This window comes from Solenopsis invicta, chromosome 2 (assembly GCF_016802725.1).
Source record: "Solenopsis invicta isolate M01_SB chromosome 2, UNIL_Sinv_3.0, whole genome shotgun sequence".
NCBI classification, from domain to species: Eukaryota; Metazoa; Arthropoda; class Insecta; order Hymenoptera; family Formicidae; genus Solenopsis; species Solenopsis invicta.
The window spans coordinates 11,690,252-11,712,561 of NC_052665.1; the positions used below are offsets into that span (position 1 = coordinate 11,690,252).

General features: G+C 33.9%; 1 protein-coding gene across 10 annotated transcripts in view; it reads right to left on the reverse strand.

Annotated features, from left to right (window-relative positions):
- The window catches only part of LOC105196825 (potassium voltage-gated channel subfamily H member 6), a 139,050-nt gene that overhangs the window by 37,290 nt on the left and 79,450 nt on the right, over positions 1-22,310 (reverse strand). For all 10 annotated transcript variants that reach the window (XM_026135444.2, XM_026135438.2, XM_026135436.2 and 7 more), the window contains 2 exons: positions 21,912-22,036; positions 21,174-21,254 (listed from right to left, as the gene is read on the reverse strand). In XM_026135444.2, coding sequence (XP_025991229.1) covers positions 21,174-21,254; positions 21,912-22,036 — 206 coding nt within the window. The remainder of the gene's footprint in view (positions 1-21,173; positions 21,255-21,911; positions 22,037-22,310) is intronic.

Sequence of the window (22,310 nt, forward strand, 5' to 3'; positions counted from 1 at the left end):
CGTGATCTGCTTCCTCCTTATCACCACTGGCGGCGGCTGAGTGGCCACGTTGATGATCGTTGATGGATCGATCGACTGATTCTTCACCGAACGCAACGCTATGCGTTCGTCCCGCGACTGGGACGAACCCGGGGGCTGGGACTTGGACAGTTTTTCCTTGAATAGCTGAATCTTGGCGAAATGATTATTACGGTTTTGCTGTCAATCGCCTTCGCGTTATTTATTCACGGCACGGTTCTTGGGAGCCGTATTTCGACGAATCGAGGATTCGTGGATCAATCGTTATTTACGATGAGTAAGGCAATTAAATTTAATAAAAGTAATTGTTATTGGTTATCTGATATATTTTCTCGCAATGCAAAAGACACGGCAATGCAAAAAAGAGCATTGATTAAAAATTCAACGCTTTGAAAGACTGTTGGGTTAACGCTGTGTGTTATGCTTCACGTCTGTGTCTTCTTGCTGGGATATTTTTTCTTTGTGCTTAAAAATCAAATCTGTTGAATAGCGAAGCAGACTTTCTTTTGTGCTTATTAATATTAAATGTTGTGCATTGTTATTAGGACGTGTGCGCATCCGTAAAATCACGTGATCAACTCGTTCCTGCGAACTTGGTGTACTCAGTAGACAAATTACTATCGATAATTATCATTAATTTCTTATTGTTTGTAACGTTGAAATCAAACTTTTTAAATATCGTAATCCCACATTTTTTTCTTGCGATAGATAATTTCTTTTTTTTTATGCTTCTCTCTTAATTAAAAAATTTTCTTTTTATTTTAAAATATTGGTATAAAATGTAAAAGGATGATTGCGTGTGTGTACACAATTGACTTAAACTTAACTTCTTCCGTCGGTACGCTGTGGCAACTTTGTTTAATAATTAATTAACAATAAGTATGGATGGAACATAGCGATAGTCTCAGGGAAAAGATAACTTTCTGAATATCAGTCTCAGTTATCTTCTTCTTCTTCTTCTTCTTCTGGTTCTTCTTGTTCTTCTTTATTCTTGTTTAGTCCAAAGCCCGCGAAAATTTTAGCAAAATTGAGATTGCAACGTAATGTAAAAGATATTCTGGTCGTTCAGCACTTCAATTCTCCTGCCCTTTGAACGACAAAACGTAAAAAATATATGTAGCGTGTCTCGATAAGACGCAACGGGGATACGATGAATAATTGGCAATTAGAAATTCGGTACAGACGTTTGTGTAAGCCCTCTCGACGATGATACACCAGAGTTTCACGGTAAAGGTTTGCTTTCGTCGATGTCCTTGATGAATTTGGCACGGGCTAATACTGGAGAATCCTCCACGGATGCGCGAGGTGACATACCATCTATACGACAACGACGTTCCAATTCCCTGTCAAAGAAGACGTATGGCACCTCGTGAATTTCTTTAATGATCAATTTAATCGAATAGAAGAACTCTCAGCAACATATTGGCCAATCAAGTTGATTGTTGAGCGTGATCGATCCTCGTGAAGTTTGCTTCTTTGATCTAATATGTATAGATTATAAACAAAATGTCAAAGGATATGTCATCTCGAACCAGGCTTTTTATATGCTCTTTTGATCTAATGGCGAAATTGATCAATGATATGAACAGACTTACGATAGATCTCAGATTAATCACAACACGGCAGGATGAACTGTCAGCGTGGTTGTCACGTGTGTTTTTATAAAACTTTAAGTAAAGCAGTTCTCTTAATTTTGATGTGAGCCCAAAGCTCGATAGCTATCACTTGCATTTCGTTGGATTACGCATGTTACGAATATCGTTTCGCGTCGCAAAGATATTATTCTTTCTTTCTCAAAGTTGTGCATCTGTTGCGTTATCGCTCTTCCGCACTTGTTTGGATTCGCTTGACTGATCGACAGGACGGAGTGCCTACGGTCGACTATCGACGAGTCCATACTCGACATGCTACAGTTGGTGGCCACCAATAAGATCATGGACAGTGTCTCTGACCATAAACACGTTCGCACAGTTCCGAGAAAGTATATACGCTCGCGAGGTCCAATTGTCATTAAGTATATAACGCACATAAGACATATTATTTATCGGAAATTATTCGACCACGACGACTCGATTCACAGCCATAAAGCGATTGCGAGCCCAGATTTCCACATACCGAGTTCCAGCGTACGTGACACGTTGTGGTAGTTTCGCGAGCTCAGTCGACTGCAGTTTGCTCAGTCGACTGCAGTTTACGCGTTCCCTCATCATTCCAGCAACGTGTCCGAGTCGACCCCCATACGAGCGCACTGCAGCCGAGCGACTAACGCGAGAGGGACGTTCGAGCGGAGGCGCGTCGCGCGCTTCGGAGGGTCGCGATCGTTGTTCCGGCCGACATTTCAACTTATCGTTTCCAGGAGAGGGAGAGACAAAGAGAGAGGGAAAGAAAGGGAGGAGAATCAGAGAAATAGATAGAGACAGGAATCTTGGACAAAGAGTTAGATCGCAACGATCTTCCGCTCTTGGCAAGCTCTTCCGTATGCAGCACTGTTCGCCTCTTTCGCCTTTCACCCTCGGTCGTGTCAATGTCGGAGGTAGTGGACTTTTTTTACGTTCTCAACGTCACGTCGCGTCACGTCAGCTTCGTTTTCGATATGCGCGCCGCGCTGGCTTCGTTGTCGTCGCCGTTGCCGCCGCCGCCGTTGACGACGACCCACCTGTACTCCGGTCCCTTATTGATTGGCGACCGAGCCTCGCTCGCGCGCCCAACGCTCCTTTCTACGCAGACTCGAATCCGCGAGAATCACCCCCGTCGAGAGGAAAATGCGCGACGTCGCGCGGCGCAACGCGAGGCGTAGCAGCGAGAGACGCCAGCTGACGCTGGTCGACGTTATGTGAAACACCATTGTGGAACAAGGCGCATTATGAGAATACAGAATGCTTTCTTGTCCGATACGATTGTTAAATGTCACATAGAGTCGTGTAAAGGGTCACATAGATAAGAGCTTCTGATTATTGGTTTTGCCTTTCTTCTCCAAGAGATATCAAAATGAAATGAGGAAGAAAACACTTTTGATGAGATCGACCAAAGATTTTTTTCTGTATTCGCCATAATATACGTTTAAGATTCATGCCACTTTAAATGCAAAATTATGTTGAAATACTCAATATTCTTCGCGGAAAGAAGTTTTACTTAGAATTTATCTTCAAATTTCACAATTTACCATCAGAGTAAGGATAAGTTTTAAAAGAATATTTTCTTTGTATAGTCTTCCCTATTTTATATAAATTTACACATATTTCATTTAAACAATTGTTAAATGCCTCTTAGGAATCGTGCATCGTATTAAAATAAGTATTCTCGGCGTGGGTGTTTATTTCGTACAAGTAAGGTGTATGTATCTACACGAAAGCGATATCACGAGTTTCACTCTTGGCAACTTGTAACAAGGTACAATATATGTAAGCGCGTGATGTTATCAGATTTACCGCATTTGCTTATGCATTCTTGCCAAAAAAAGAGAAAGTTATGTACCTTTCTTTCCGATTGCATATTCGTTTTATCTCCATTGGATATATTGGACTCTCGATGTCCCTTCATCGAACATGCTATAAATTTCAACGATATCTTTCACCAACCGGGTACCTTTGAACGATCTATTCATTGAACGGTCAGTGCTTTTTCCTATGCGACGTACAACAGATACGATAGTTTTATTTTTGTCAACGGAACAAAAAACCGTATAAAGCAGAGCAGCGTGTAACTAAAATCGTGAAAAAAATTGTAACTTGTCCTTGATGCAGACTCCCTTGTTTCCCTTTTTATTAATTTTTCGTCCTTAATCTTTCGTAAAGCGAGAATATTTAGACGCTAATTTTTTGTTGTAACACAAGCCTTTTTGTTTCTTTTATCGCCGTTATTATCAGTATTTGACGTTATTTATATATAATATAATTGTCTACATGATTAGCTAGGTAAAGAAACAACTTTATCTTATGTTTATCTTGATTATTGTAATATTATCTTTATCTTTATTTTAGAAGCATTAGTTTTTTTTAAATGAACTAAGATAACTTGAAGAATAAAGAAGGATGATGTATTGTTCTTAAATTTTACTGCCTTTTATCTTAACAAGAGAATTTTTCAAAGTAGTAATAACAAGGTTGTGTTCCGACGTTTGCTGCCAATACTGAAAATTTATACGTAACGTGAACTATAGATTTGTGGTACTGGCAGTATATACCGAAATGCAGATCAGTAGTAGTGCACATAAAGATTGTCCCAAAACTATAAATTCAAAAACTTTTACAAGAAATTTTGTATCATTATATAATGTAAATTATATATTCTATTTTTTAACTTTTATTTTTATATGCGTATTGATGTCAAAGAAGAATATTTTTTATTAAAGTTATTTGACTTTTGTTTTTTTAAGAAATAAAGATTTCGAAATAAAAATATGAAAATACTGTTTTCGTGTTTCTAAATTGTTTTGCTTAATAGCGATATTATTTAAAAAATTATCGAGATAAAACCATGTACAATTTTATTTATATAAATTAAAATTAAATCATTTTTATTTTGTCCAAAATATTATATTTACATGTAATTTATTTAATTTTTTGTTTAATTTTAAATTATCTAAGCGCATACTGGATATTACTTATTGCATATTTTTGATGGCTTGCAATCATATGATATTACTGTTTTTTGTCGCCTCGGAAATCGACCGCGACCTAGATAAGAATCTACCCTCGTGCACTTTCTCCCGATAAAAGCTTGAGATATAATCTTTATGATTATAGCATTATGAATACGCAATTTTTTATATTGCATGTCGACACAGACAAATGGAAGGTAATTAGTTATTTCAATTCGTTGTTGATTCAATTCAATTGAATAATCTTATTCAGAATTTATATTTTTTCCGAAACATTTGTAAAACGATTTGCTGTTTCGCTACTTCATAAGATAATGCAAAGAGTATAGTAAGTTTAGCCATTAATATTTCTACGTTATCATCTTTTCATAATGAGTATACCATCAGGATTATATTTTTGTTTGATATATTTTCCGAGAAATAATAATCTCCTTTGTCAGGTACAAACGAAGAAATCTTCCCTTCAAAAGAACGTTCCTACTTTTTCCAGTGAACTGACGAAAGATTTAGTATATCCTTGAAAAGAGATATTGTTGATTCCGTCAGTACTTTATTGTTTTTCTGATTCTGGCTTGCTGAGAGGATATAAGATTCATGAAGATAAGTCTAATCCTGGTGCTCTCATTCTGCGAAACGCCCAATAGGCTATATTTCCGGCTGGTCGACAAGCACAAAGTTCTAATGTGAGAAGTTTCAGTCGCTATCCCCTACGCGAAAGACGCGAAAATTTATCTCGTATGCGCGAGAACATGAGAAAAATTAATTAAAAAAATTAAGATAGAACGCCCATCATTACTGGCGCGTATCATTGATCATGGAAACACGCGGCAATTCTTTTTGAAACATTTCTGTGAATCATTCCTTAATTTGGGTCAGCTACAAACTACAGCTGGTCCACTAACTAATCAGAGCTGCTGGAAAGTGCTCTGAAGCCATCGATAAGCGTCAACCTAGTTCGCATATTCGCGCTCGTGCTCGTTTATTGCGGGATTAAGAGAAAAACGAAAGATACGACTTCTCGTTTTGCTCTTATGGCTCGCAAAACATCCGAGAACTTGGATCGCTTTTACAGAAATTAAATTATAGCCGACACTTGCCATAAATTTCTTTTTTTTTTTTTTTTTTTTTCTTAAAAGTTTCGCCGCGAAGCTTCCCAAATTCTGCGAAACTCAAAACACATTTGCCATGTGTTCTAGATTCGGAATCGACAAATAAGTCATAATGCAAGCTATTTACTTAAAAGTTGAATTTTGTATTTTATAAAAACATATATTAAATTTTAAATATTATTTTGATGCAAGTATAAATTGAGCAATGGACTTTGAAAGTAGAATTGTGGGTAAATATTAAAAATTAATAGACAATCGCTTACAAAGTTAGATATTACAGGAAAGATGAGTGACGTGATATACGTGTAAATGAACTATGATGTCTCATATAATTTGCGTTGAATTCTGAGAGCAACATAAGGGATGATTTTACCCCTTCAAACCGTTTTTGGGCCGCAACTGATACTTTCTCAAATCATCTAATTATGTCACCTATATGTTTACAAAGTTTCATTAAAATCGCAGTGTGACACCTCGCGAGATTTTCTTGTAAGTCTTGTTGAGCTATTTATCATATTAAATTCATATCCGTATATATTATATTATTTTTAGATTCAAAATATATTCGAATAGATTCGAAAAATCTGCAGCGCGAGAGAGAATTCGGTAATGTCGAAATGATTTTATTTCTATCAGTTTCAATTCATTTTTGTCTGCATACATATGATTTCATAAAATGTAATCTATGTCGAAGTGACTGTTACGAAACATTACTCAAAACTGTGTAACAGTTGCCCGGTTTTAAAGAATCATCACAGAGAGCTAAGCTCTGTAGTAAGAATTCTGTGGTAAGTTGTGAATATAAATTTCAAATGAATTGAAAATTGCAATTTATTTTCATTTATTCTAGTTCGCGCTTTAGAAGTCTTTGAATATTTTTGAATTCAATTGGACTCAAATTGATTGAAATACGAAATACGCCATTCATCATTTCAAATTTGAATGTGGATTCATGTTCCCATTATATTATTTTTGAATTCAAATGAATTGAAATACGAAATGAGTTATTTATCATGTTAAATTCATATTATTTTTGGATTTAAATGAATTTGAAAAATCTGAATTCAAAAATGTCAAAATAAATTTATTTTTATCTATTTCAATTCATTTTTGTTTGTTGGGTACGTCAAATATTATCAAATATTATAAAGAACATATTTTAGAGCTTACCTTTTTATTCTCACAAATCTTTGCCGACCCTTATTAGTATTGGAATTTTCTTTCATAGTTTTCCAACAGTCTAGTGCATATTAATCAGAATAACTAACTTTTGATGTATGAAAAAGTTATAGGGCCTAAGCAGAATGGTTAACTTATAATCATAAGACAAGTTTTATGGCTTAAGACTTTGTCTTTAATAACGCACAATGACTGTCTTGTGTTTCAAGTCTTAAACTAAAAAGAGATTCTGTTTGAAACTTAAAACTTGAAACATCTGACAGTTATTGTGCGTTATTAAAGATGAAGATTTAAGTTATAAAACTTGTCTCAAAATTATAAGTCAACCATTTTGTTTAGACCCATAATCAAAAATAGCGTCTTTTCTTAATTAGCATTTTCCTCCGATTTAGATTATCACAGCGCATATAAAACCCTAAATATTACACTGAGAAAAATATTGTTAACAAAAATTGTTAATTATGTATTTAAATTAGAAATATAAATATTTAAATTAAATCGAAATTTAAAGAAATTTAATTAACAACTTTTTTCTCAGTGCACCTTTAGCGTCGTCTGATTCATGCAGCTGTTTATATCAATCATTTCGCGAAAAAGCTTTGTCGTAGTATGAATTATTGTTAGAAATTGGAGAATCAAAGAAGGATATATCTCGACGATGAAAACAATCCGAGTGTAAAGCGTAATGCTCTGCCGCGCAACGCGCATCAAAAAGTTATCGGACTCCAATAGCGAACGTTGCGGATGAGATCGATGACTCGTACCAATCCAGCATAACGTTCGCTCTATTTCCAGAATATACATGGCTCACCTGTTCCGCCCGCGGTTTGTCCTTTTCCTCTTGCTCCTTGCTGAGATCCTCAACGAGGTCATGGAGCAACCTGATGTCCTGGGGGCTGGGGGAATCGACCCTGCCAGCCCCCACGCTCATCGCACTATGGGGCGCCAGTTCACACGAGTCAACAGCCGCCGCCTCTTCCTTCTCCTCCTCCCCCTCCTCTTCCTGCTGCTGCTCCTCCTCCTCTTTCGCCGCCGCGCTTTCTTCGCTATCGCTATCCCAACAACCCTTAATCAGAGTCCACTCCCAGTCACCGCTGGTTACCCTTCCGTCATCATCGCTCATTTATGGCATTCAGGCGGCTTCGGGTAAAACTTGGACTCGGCGTCTTGTGAGAGATTTTAATTCTTCACAGAGCTTTTAAGTTTTGTCCAACGTAAAAGAAATGTCAGTCGACGGAAAGTTTAATTATTCATAAACTGGCTAAAGGACTGGCTAAAGACTTTCTCTTTATTCGATAAATAATCCGGCACGCGAGACTTTTTTTGTTTCTTGCAGAATGCACTTATTCTCTGGCGGTTCTTCTATTCGTTGGCAGCGCGATAATATTCAATGTGATTTAATTGACTGAGCGAAAAAAGTAGTAATTTTTATTCTTAAGATGCGACGATTCTTGACGCATAGTTCTTTGTTCTTCTTTGTGGCACATAAAAACGCGGCGATTCAAAAGCGTTACTTTCAAAACGGACGTGTAGCTCGAAATGCGTTTATTGTCGAATTAAGCAGTGTTTGCAGTTTCACAATCAGAGAAGCGTATAAGTCCTTGCGCGCATTTTAATTTGTAACACAAATTTTGTTTGTTTGCCGTTGCGCGATATGTCTCTTCGTATCTATTAAAAAAAATTTTTTATCAATTGTTATTAATTGTCTTAAGAATTAAATAGTTATCCTTTAAGTAAAAAAATTAGACAAGTCGATTTCTTCGTTTAAAGTATTGAGTTTCCAAATTTTTATATTTACGAAAATACAAAATTTGTGCTCTTAATTACTTCTTTCAAATTTCAAAGAATTATAATTCTTAAATTCAACGATATATGCGAATGTTTCAACAAAATGACATACGCGACTCAGATAAATTATACTTGTTTTAAAATAATATAACGGTAAACAATCGGTAAATTGGAGATGAAGAGTTTCACATTAATTTATTAATTACAATAATAACATTTTTAATAGTAATTATAAGAATGCTGTACGTTTCAACTACACTGTTCATTATTAGTATTAATAAAATTTTAGAGAAAATAATGAAAATGTATAAACGGGACATAATAAATTAAAATGTTGAAATATTGTCAGACACATAATTCTCATTACGTAGAGTTAAATAAGAATTCGATAAAAAGCTAGTATCATAGTTGGAAGCTCATAACCGAGGTAAATACCTACAAATTAAAATAGTTATATGACATATTATGGAATTAATAAATAAAAGTGTGTAACATAAATGTCAAAAACGCGTGTAACAAAATGTCAACTTTAAACTTTTTTTTTACATTTTTTTTAAAGTTTGAAAAGTACAATGTTTTTATCATCACTATTATTAAAAATTTTATTGTAGTTAAATATTTAATTTGAAACTCTACAATATTTTTAATTTACTCGTTATTGGTCTTGTTTCATTGTATTATTGCTTTGTTATTATAAAATAAGCCATATTAATATTTACTTATTAATAATTGTGTATTTCTCTCAAATTTATGAAAAGTTTCTCGTCCAATTTCTGACTTAAGGATATATTTTTTATTAATGTATACGTTTTGCATCGAACTGGTTATAGAAGAAAAATTTCTATGAACGAAAATGTTGTCACGTTATCGCGTGTTTGCATGCATCAAGTCGTTTGTTGCGTAGTTAGATTTTACTTGATGCTAGTTCCAACTTACAACTTTTGCAACGGACTTTTGTATAGGGAAATTTTGTTCGTTTGACATTTAAGAAAACAATCAAGTTTCTTTCTTTGAAAGTATTTTTTGAAAGAGATTATAGATATCAATGATTGCGTGTTTTTTTTCAATAATAATATTAAGTCATTAAAATAAAATAAAAAATAGTTTAACAATAAAGATAGTTTAATTTATCGATTATATATACAGTGTTTGATAATTAATGATTAAACTCTTGCATAGAAGTACAATGGACTAAACTGTCGAAAAGTTCTGTACCATCTTGCGATTTTCGCAATAGTTAACGAGTTATTAATTTATTAAGATAATAAACGCACGGAGAGCAACGCTCATCGTTGCTAAATGCACGAGAAAATGTTCGAAGGTGTGTTTTACGCTTTCAAACATCACTTCAGTGCCAATTATAAACAACTTCTATGCTCCTAGCAATCTTGATGGCTGGTCGGCCGCATTTCGCTGCGTGCTTAGATTTGGCAGTAGGTCGAGCAAGTTTTGCTATTTTTATAAATTAATAGCTCATTAACTATTGTGATAATCGTAAATAATTTTTTGACTTAATTAGTCCATTCTATTTCTATGCGAGAATTACATCATTAATCATCGAACAACTTGTATGTATGTGTATGTGTGTATATATATTTGGTTGGAAGAAAAATAGTGTCATACTTTCAGCTTAAAATTGAAGCAAATTGATTTATATCTAAGAAAGCTTAATTAGTGATGATCGTTGTTTTTTATAATTTTTTTCCATCTTTTGGGCAGCTGCATATTTTCCCGCGCATAAAACTCAGACATTTTTTTAGCGAAAAACTGTTGAAGAGAATTTTTGCAGTCTTTCAGAGAAGTAAACATCTTACTATTAAGAAAGTTTTGTATCGGAATAAATAATAACCCAAAGAAGCAATGTCGGATGAATATACAAGATGCGGTAGAACATCTCAATCAATATCTTGCAATATCTTTTTTCTGTGGCTAATATAAGGCTTGGCATCGTCCTGATGGAATAAAGAAATTCGTTCTATTCACCACTCTGAGTGTTTTTCTATAATATCTTTTTAGTTTGTGCAATTGACACAGTACTTGTCTGAATTAAATTGTACGTTCTTTGGAAGGAACACGATACACGAGACTATTCCAATCCCACCAAATACACAACGTGATCTTCTTTAGATAGAGCCCAGGTTTTGAAATGGTCAACGGCTTTTCTAAATGCTTTCCACAAGATCGAACTGCATTAACAGATAATTTATTTTTTATTGCCCATGACAAATCGTTTACAAAAATATCTTGTTTTTGTTGCGTTTAAGTAAAAAATCGTAGATGAAAATGTAATTGATTAAATTTTTGTTAGAGAGGTGTCATATCATTAGTATAAAATTTTTCAAGCCATTTCTGATACACGCTTTTAGTTACGGTATTTTTTCTATACACGGCATATGTTTTTTCTTCGTTTGTGTTGCATTTTTCTCTTTTCGAAAATAAAGTAGTCAAACAGCAAAAGTACAACTTGTTTTGCTCTATTTTACTCTCGACATTATATGAAACGCTTTTGCATTCAATTTCTATACACTCAGTGCTTATAGAGATTACAGCTGTCACAAAAGCATGCATTTACGCCAATTGCATTAAAGTTTCTTTTTAATAAAACACACTAAAGCCATCTAATAAGAAAACACATTACTTTCTTTCAAACCAAATATATAAATGTTGTTGCAATATGTTAAAGAAAGATATTTTCTAGTTTTGAGAAAATATGTTTAATAAATTAATACATTGTAAAAGTAAATTGTGTTATTTAATTATGCGTACTATTGAAATAAACATTGAAATGAAAATAAATCTTGCACATAATAAACATCGTGTAGGCAGCTTTTTGCATGATATAGTCATTTTGCATTCTTGATAAGGGCCATACGATGGCAGAAAGTCCATCATGCAACGATTTGCATCGCTGCAATTTTATGATCTTCCTAGTTTATGCTAAACGGTCATTGATAACATCACAGTTAAAAGCTTCCGGAAAGCCATTGTTGTAGTGAATCTTTTGTGATGAACATCGCAAGCGCGAAATGTGCAACTAGTATAAAATGAGCGATGAGAATGTCCGTGGAATAGGCTGCAGGATGATGAATATCAATATAATTACCCTTTCTACGGCTTCGAATACGATTATCGCGTGTTCATTGATTGTCTGCAACTAACTATTGTCTATTTCGAGTCTTCTTAGTATCGATAATAAAAGCGGGACTTAAGTCAGCTGCGAAATAATGTAAAAGTCGAAGGGTAGGGAGCAGGGAGTATATATCGTCACGATAAAGGCAAGCAAGTGGATCGTGCGTTTTCGTGCCTATCGGCACCTGTATATGCACCTGCCTACACAGACGTACGCGCGTATATACGTGAGCGTTTATAGGTACGGGTGATGTTAGTATTGCGACGCAAGGACGCCAGTCATTGATCACCTGGTGGCTATGACCTTCGCCGGTTGCATCGTGGTAACGTAGCCGCGTATATTGTTGCGACCATCGCTTCGAAGGAGGAAAGGACGAATTAATCTTCTCGGGGGAACATTGCCTCCCGATGTCGAATAGACACGCGATTGGCAATTAATCTCACGATGAGAATGGTAGCTCAAGTTGTGTCCGTTTCTAGTTACAGCAAAAGCCGATTGATTTCCGATCAGAGTTATACGATCGGACTCGTGCAAAGAGGGTTTTCTCAACGGTTTTCCTTGATCATCAATGTCACATCCTCAAGAGAGTGAGCTAGCAAAAATCAGATTATTATAAATGTTCCATTACATTTTTTTTTCTTTACAAATTCAAGTGACTGAATAATTTTATATAAATAAATTATTTAGAGACAATATTTAAAAAAAAACAGTGGTTTATTTAATTTAAACACCGATAAAATTGCTTTTTTTTATAAAATAGGATAAAAATATATATTTAAGAAAAAACTGTTTATGCCAATGGAAAGAATTTAGGATATTTGCCGAACATTTTTTGCGACTATTTTATTGCGTCTTTATCAACGTGTAGAGTCTAATCGGGAAACATTTTGGTAGTTGTGTGATATCTCTCGAGAACAGGTTATTGATTTTGCCTATAAAGGAAAATGGACCCTTCTGGATTTAAGCCCAGTGTAACCTTAACGCTGAATCTGCTGAATTCGCATGAAATAAATTTTGATCATGTTTTTACAAATGTGTTTATAATAGCCATCATAATAGTATGATAGAATAGGTTCAAAATTAATTCCCGGCTTTTATGAAAGCCTGGATTTTTACGTTTGCGATATATTTGGGCTGCGTCCATTTTAAATCATAATCAACGAGACAAATGTCATTATATATTATAAAATGTTACATTTCTAGCTTACTTTATCTGCGAGAAATTATGTCGTTAGAACTGAATGAAGAATTACATTAATTAATATTCAACATTTAAACTCTACAAATTTAATTGCTTATGAAATGACAAAACGAAATCTGAAATTTATGTCAACTTTAAGTAATATCAAGACAGTAAGTAATATACTTTTCAATTGCACGTAAATTGCATTAGAGAAATCTGAACATGTGAACAAAGCAAAAATTTGTGAGAATTTTGTGATTACTTTCAATGGTGCTGAGATACTAACATTTAATGTAAATGATTGCAGAATTAATTTAATGAAGAGGCAACATAAAGACGTGATTAATGACAGGAAAACTTGCATTGAGATAAAATGCCAGAAAGCTTAGATAAAATATGTTCTACAATTTTAAAGGAATTATTTTTTACGTAGGAGCAGAGAGAAAACACCGAGAGATTTAATACACGAGAAACCGATTCAATAAAGCTGTTATCATTTTGTCGGGATCGCAAGGTGTCACAACCCATACATAACATGTGACGGGAAAGCGCAGAGGAACACGTGGATGGGCGCGTACAAGGCATCTCTTTTGTAGACTAAATTGTTCATGCCACGACTTGTGTAATTTGCAGCGTAATCCGTTGCATGTCACGAATTTATGAAAAGCGAATAGGATTATCTAAGAGAATGCAGGGCGTGTCGAGTTCATTTTAATTATGTATATCAAATTTTTCTTCCAAGACAATAATTTTTTTTTTTTTTTTTAACAGATTTTTTTTCTTGGCAAGGATTTGATTGAGATTGTCACAACTTTTTAAGTCTAATCTGTAATTGTATGGAGATGCAAACTATATGGGGAATCTAAGATGCTTTGCAAAGACGTGTATAATGAATGATGCTGAGGAGAGATGGACAAAATTACTTGGTACAGCTTACATCAAAACACTAATCGAGATTAATCGTAATAAATAAGGAATAATTGTCGCTTAGTTGAGCAGAATTACCGGTAGATTCATTCCCACGTATTAAAAATTGTGTTAGGTTTCCAAAATTGCATGCATGGAATTTTATGTAAAATAATCTAATAATATAAAAAAATTATTATCAGAGATGGAGAAATAAGGGTAATTTTTTTTCTATAATCTTACAAAATTTACAAACTGATAATAAATTTTATACAGTTATGATTTTATTTTATATTTAATTTATTATGTACCAAATAATATTTTAAACAAAATTGAAATTTGTAGCGTTTCCAGGCGGAGCTGCATTTTTCTGTAATATTTCTTCCTACATATCTCCGATACATTTTAAAACACGTAATCAAATCACTTGAAAATTTTGTGCGTTATTCGACGACATGCAATAAACACAACAACTTGTTCGTTCATTACGCGCTCGAGTATTTTGTATTTTTATTTATACTTTTTAACTTTGTGATTAGAGAAGCCTCGTTTAAAGCACACGCTCACATCGTTCGCGGCTCGACGTTCACTGTCGCCATCGGCGATGAAATTCTCCTTTGTTGTTGTCGTCGTCGTCAACGGTTCTTCCCTCTTTTCTCTCAGATCTGCGATCGCTCGGCGATCTCTCGCGTCTTTTCGACTCTCGTAAATCCGCACGGTAATCAATCGCGATCTATCTCACGAGGCGCGTCCTGAACTCGGTACCGGATGCCCCAAGAAATCGTGAAAACATCGATCCCCGAGTCTCTCGGACGATCCTCGCGATCATTGGCGACCACGGTGGACCAACGGGCGAAGAGTATCCTCGCGTGTGACAATTTTAGAAAGCGCGAACATTGGCGAACGATTGGAATCACTCGCGGCTAAGTCGACAAGGGTACTGCTGATGGGTACCACTTGATGTTCTGTCATGATCCTGCACGAAAATGTGACGCGAGGGGAGAACCATCCGCGGTTCGCGTGGGCTGTTCGTCGAGGACTGGGCACGGATTGTGCGCGACGTCGAATGAATTGATCGGCAAATTCTCGCGCCTTTGCAGAAGTCGCGGACGTAAGGAGGGCGTCTCGTGTCACCGTTCGCATGTGCGATCTCCCTTTGCCGAGAACGTGGACGGAGTGATGAGTGACGGAGCTACCTGGCAGACAGAACGGGGGACACTGCGACACTGATCAGGGCGCCGTGTAACGGGAAGCCCATGAATTTCTCGCAGCCCTCTCGCAACCCTCTCTTTCCCTCTCGTTTCGGCACGCGTGCGCCCCGATAAGTCGTTCTTCCTTTCTCCTCACGCGGCTCGCGGGCAATCCGCCAGCCAGCGGATTCGCCTCTTCCTTCTCGACGCGTTGCGATTGACGTGTTCATCCGTACTTCCGGTGCGCCTTTATCTCTGGCGTCGCGGAAGACCGGATGTTCGGAAGATGCGACGCCCTCATTTTGTTCCTTTGAATTCGCGATTAATGCTCGCGGATCGGCAGATTTACCGAGTACTCGAGACTCCTAGAAGCATCGCCACTGAGATTTTCAGTGAATTGTAATTAGTCACGTCGAGAATCATTGCTTTGCTTCGCTTTCGATCGATGAAAGAGACGCGTCAGTAAATCTATTGTTTTTTAAGTTGAAAATCGATTGCTCTAGAAAAGATCTTGATTCTTTAATTAAAGATTGATCTCTGCGCGAAATGGATTGGCGTTACTTTCGTTTAAGTAGATAATTAATCAGGTAATTATTCGCGCGCACGAATGTTCGTGTATGCCGCTTATTCTGCTACCATTTTACCGTTACAATCAATTCACTTAAATTTATAGGACGTACATTTATTGTAGCAACGTCATGCGCCGCGATATGTGTCTCGCACGAGCCATTAATTACCGTTAATTAATCATTCTTGCGCTAATTATAGCGTCTCGTTTTCCACCTATCAAAACTTATCTCGAAATTGGTTACGTAATCCTGATTAACGTTAAAACGAAAAGTATCGAATCCCATTGCCCAATCACGAAAGAGAATCTGCCACGAAATAAGCGCGGAATGTCTGTTTGATGTTAACGTGCTATTAATTATTCTCTTACTGGCAGCTGTCTGACGCTACGTTACAGCTGTTTCCATCTTCGAGGCTTTTGCAATTTCTCGGAAAATTGCAAAAGCTCGATGACTATTAAACGAGTTCGCACGATACTATTTTCGGTATTGAATCTCGCGCGTTTTTTACGCATTGCGATGTTATTACGTGGACGACGAAAATGATTATATAAAGTTACATCCAAATTTTATTACATTACAGCTCTCAATAGATTGATTAAGTAGACGAATAGAATGGTTTTGTCAAAGTATTTAAAATTTTAGCTAGAGATTTAAAAATAATTTTGGACCATCAATATAATTATGAGATACTATGAAGAGATACTATAAAATGAAGAAAAGGACAATAATATACCGGATCTTAGTGCTCAAATCATTTTATAGATAATTTTATACACACTTTAATTCCTCGAACTGCAGTTCGAAGAACTAAAGTGTATATAAAATTACCTATAAAATTATTTGAGCGCCGTCATATATTTGTCGGTGTTGAAACGCTGTTTTTAAAAAAAATAAAAAAAATAATATTACGATATTAAATTGATTGTCTGGTTTAATTTAATTCTGCGTTACAATGTCTCATGTGCGGTGCGCAATTTGGAAACCTAGAAAATGTAGAGAAAAGTCTCCAATACTAGCATGAATCTTTCAAAACGGCACTTCTTTATTTCTTGGAAACTAAACTATAATTAAAGAAATAAAAATAGTTTGTAAATACATAGTTTTTTACTAGATAAAATCTATAGAAACGAATTTTTTAATAAAATTGTACAATTTGGTTTCACAAATTGCGTATTTTAAACAATAATGAGTATATTATTGATAATATTTTACATTATTAGATTTTAAATTATTTTACATGTTTACAGTTTTCTAAAACTATTTTTCTCTGTTTTATTTTTTCATAGTGCAGTTTGAAACATAACATCATTATGCAGCGTACACTTCTCCGTTAGAATGGATAACAATATATAACTACAAAATCCTCAATTACGGTGTTGACAAACGTTTTATGAATGTTTTCACATTTTCTTTAATACCTTAAAGAAAAATAGCGTCAGACGCGACAGGTTCAGATATATATACTAAGATGGAAAAAAAAACATAAAGTGGGAGAGTTTAATTCTAGCTTTTTAATTTTATCAACTATCTTTTAATACATAAAAATATATTTTATTATTTAGTTTAGTAATTTATTTTATAATTCTTTCTCTCTCTCTCTCTCTCTCTCTCTCTCCCTCTCTCTCTCTCTCTTTGTGTCTGAATTCTATCATTACTGCCTACTGTGCCAGTTTTAGTCCCAATTTCACGGACGCTCTTTTTGAGTTACGTTGTAAAAACATTTAATTATTACAAAACACAGAAGAGTATAAAAATTTTTATATTATTTAATAGAAGAAATTTTTTATTTAGTATTCATGTTTTAATTCTAATTGTTTAAGAAATATTTAAAACAAATATGCTAGGAAGTAAATATTGGTAACTTTACTCCATATAAAATTATTTAAAAAATTATTGAGTATTAAGATTCGTTATGATCATTATCGACTTTTTCTTGATTTTAATTATGTTGTATGTATTTTATAATCATACATGCATGTCTGTTAATTTGAATGATGAAAAATGCTCAAGCAACGCTACAGAAATTTTGACATTTTAATAATCAGAAAGTTTGAGCACTTCTTACGTAATTACTTTAATATAGTCTAAAAAAAAGACTATTTTCAAATCTAGCAAAATTTCCAGCAAATATTCAGCAAAATTGAGAGATAATTTACAAGCTCTTTCCGTATAAAAATAAATGTTTCAAGTTTGCGTTGAAATTTGAGAGAATTTTCACAGATACATTTATGGATACTTATGTCAATAAATGTAACAATATTTTGTCATATAATATTAAAACCAGTGGACTATATCGTACATTTGTAAAATAAAGAAAAACGTAGTTCCTACGCAGCTTAAAACGTATACATTCTTATGAAAAAGCGTCAGCTCTGCTGCAAACTGGGGAAATTGATTTATTGGCGTTGATATAATTATTGTAACAACACCTGAGCACATGATAAAAATCTCTACAATGTTGCAGTATCGGTTATCGATATATTGGAAATTTGGTGGCTATTCTGGTTTATATAAATAACTAAGAACGCGACGAGAGCTCTTCTCCCGTTAAGCTTTGCCGCGAAATGATGATCGCGCCCGCTGAAATGCCGTTTGCAACTTTGTTGGAGTAAGCGTCCATAATTTAGACGTTCGTTCGAAATAATGCGAAGTAATGATCCCAAGTTATGACAATGTTAAAGTGACGCATAAATATATATGTTACGACTTCTCGGAAGCCCATGAGCTTTGCACGACTTTGAACAAATTGGATTTGCATATTACAAAGTACGGCATGTTTCAAGAGACAGTTACAACGTTAAGGGAAGTGAACCCTTAATCTAATCTTAATTATTTCATGCATGCAAGAGTAAGATTTCGTGTCGCGATAATTACGTGTATTCAAAGTATTTTCCAGTTCCCTTAAAATACGAAGGCATTTGATTGACTTGGAATTTTTTACACACTTGTCATTAGATCGATACTATCTCTAATATCACAATGTTTAGAACAAATTGCGAAAAAAAATCGATTATGAATTTTGCTTAGGAAAATTATTTTTTGTGCATAAAATGTTGCATTGTACATTACGTTATGAACAAACATAACAGAGGGAGTATAGTTTACTGTACGATACTCAGATCAAAAAATTGTTAATTTGAGTAAATTGTTCAAATTGATTTATTTCTTTACTTATACGAAAATTTATCTATATGTGTGCGATATTGATGTACTAGTATGTAGTGACGCATTGATGTTTCGTAAATAGTACATATGTATTGTAAATTGTACAAGTTCTCTGTTCAGTTGCGCGCGATAAAATTAACGACTTTAGTATCTTCTTAAATTTTAATGTTATACAAGATTATCTCTTGGCTTCGTTTTATTTTAAAGTTCTGCGTCTCCATGTCGCAGTTTCCTTCTTCATCTGCTGACTTCGGCGTTAAAATGCACAGAGCGAACTACGCATTGCAACGTTATTATTTTAGCGTGGCATGTACGGATTTATCATGCGAGACTTTTTCCAATTTTGCGCTTCACCGATAATATTAATTTGCGAAATCCTTTTCCACTGCATATCATTTCCAAAGCTTTTTATTCCTGTGACGTGCGAGGTAGGTATTTCGCTTTAAAACGTCATTTTGCGAAAATCCCACGCTGCGGGAGATTTCCGCCTACGAGACTGCGGCGCAGTCGGATTGGCGCCAGTCAGGGCCGTATTAAATGTAAGGCAGTATGTTAAAAGTACACCGGTATGCAAACAACCTCCTTTCGCTACCCACCCCCTTTTTCCCTGCATTACTGTCCTGCTAAATATTTGAAAGCTCGCACGTCCTATCGTATTTCTCATGTATCGCCTGCAGTCATGTTCTAAATGTGAAATGAGTAGATATTGTTTTATTTAAAAAAAAAAACTTGTTTATTTTCTGCGATAATAAATAATTCACATTGACTTGATGTATAAAAATTGATGAGAAAGAACGATGAATAAAATGAACTGATTTTGGTCCTTGGAGTGGCAAGTAAAAATGATATGTTTTTTTGCCATTTTTGAGCTGACGTTCAAAAAATTTTAATTTATTGGGAAAGTATGAAAATCAATATATAAAGTTATTAAACATTTATTACCGTAAATTAATTAGTTTCACGAATATATTAATTCATCTTTTGTGAAATGTGATAATGCTTTAATAATACAAGTTGTGTTTGTTAAAAAAAATTTAAAGAAATTATTTTTAAAAACAAAGATAGCGGGGAACTGTTTTAAAACTACGGCACTTAAAAGAATTGTTGTTTATTACATCTTTTAAGTATCTTTTTCTCAGATTATTTTGTGTTCTATTGCCAAGAAATATTTGGACTGAATAAAACTTTCTTCACTTGTTTGTGTTCACATATTGATCAATTTTTATGTAATATTGTTAATTTTATTATGTTTTTATTAACATACCTTTGTCATAATATTTCTTATATATTAATATTAATGTATATTAATATTTTATGTATTAATATTTTTGTATACATTGATACAAATGGTATGCTTTATATTTTGATTTGAATATATTTTCTCGACAAATTAAAACTTTATAGGTCAAAATTGGATTTAAAAAAACATGGTTTTTATTTACTTTTTTAGAAGCCATTTTACCTATTTTATTCTTTGTATTCTCTATTTTATTCTTTCTTTACCTATTTTATTCAATCGGAAAAATCTACGAATACATAAAGAAAATTTTTGCGCAGTAATTTGACAGCAAATTTTTACAAATAATTATATATGTTATTCTATTGATATTATTGGTCTCGTAATTATTGTTTAATTTATTACCTATTAACTTTTAATTTATCATAACACGCAGACATAAATTAAATTCCTTATTATACCAATTGCGTAATTTGTTTTCTGTAGAAGAAAAAAATAATTCATCTTGATATGTTTCAAGGGATCATCAAAAATTCATTAATTTGACGAGAGCATCTCGTGACGAAAACACATTTTACTCGGTCGACATCAGCAAATGAGATTTAACTTCTCAGCGAATCCTATCTTTAATTTACGAAACTGAATTGCTCCAAGTAGGCGAAGGTATCTTTGACCCAAGGAATGGCTGACGCTTTCATTTCCGGAAAGTGGTTTACGCCAATTTCAATTAATATCGGATAAATATGTCGCTTGAAATTTCAATTAATATCGGATAAATATGTCGCTTGATGCTTTTAATTTGCTGGTACCTTCTGAAACGTTCTTAATATCACGAGGGACTCCTGAGAGATATGAGGATTTTATTTAACTTTCTCTATGAGAGATTATATAACGAATTACATTATACACGTAATGAAGAATTTATTATTTTTCTGGATTATTTATTATAGATAATTCTACTCAACGATTAATAGAAATATACGTTTTTCAACCTCTATGCTTTTTCAAATTTTTCTAGTTTTCACAGTTTCTAGAGCCTATCCTTAATTAATGAGACTGTTGATACTTACTAATTACAGTATCATAATATTTCACTTACCTGAGCAACTTTTTCTCCCATATTTGGTGTGTGCATTGCTCCTTGAAAGTATTTCGCAGATCCATTGTCTTGTAAGGAAAACTGTAATGATATAAAGCATTAACAAACATTGAAGATGATAAAATATTAATATTAATATATATATATATATATATATATATATATATATATATATTCTTCTTATTTGTGTTAATTATTGTAAGTTTAATTCCACGTTCAACTGATGATACAAAAATAATGGAATTAATAAAAAAGGTTCTCATCTTGAAAATTCAAAAAGTTATGAAATTTTAATACTAATACATAAAGAATATTGTGATATATAATAATTATTTCTTTTTGCTGTCCAAATTTATCTTGAAGGAATAAAATCAATCTTTGAAAATTAGTATATCTTTTGTTTTATTATCAAACAATTATATTTCGATAAGTTTTTTATAATCTATAATTCTCATTAAAAGAAATAAAGTTTTTCTATGAAATTTTATTTTATCTCTTTTTGGTGAATAATAAACAAAAACGAAAAAAAAACTATGTTGTTTTTAACTTTTAAATGTAATTTGAAATTTGACGCTTTTAAAGTAAAGAGAAGAAAAAAAATGTATTGCATATCAGAATATTCTTTATGCCAAAGTTTCACACTTTGTTAAATATTTAAATCGGAAATCTTTATTTGTAAAAATTAGAAACTACACACATGGATGATCCTTGTGTTTTTGAGTATAGTAAATAACTCACTTTGTGTTTGATGGAGTCCGGACCCATCTGACTTAGAGACGGTGATTTCCTGTCCCTGGACGTCCGCCATTTCTGCAAATCGCTTTCAGAAGCGACGCCAGGAAATATTTTCGAATGTTTCGCTGCTACAAAAAATGAACGGCAGATGTTAGTCTTTTTACAAATGATGCTATGCGAAAAAGGCAAAGTGATATTATTATCATTAATCCAAAATCTATAGGCACGAAATACAGGCTCGATCAAATCAAATCTATTCGAATCTCAATAAATCTTTGAAACTGGCGACGGTGAGTCTAATCAGCTAATTCATAAGACCAATCATATTTATGTACATCGCTAATCGACGTATTTAACGATTATAAAAGAAGCTGACAATACCTAATACAAATACAAGCACAC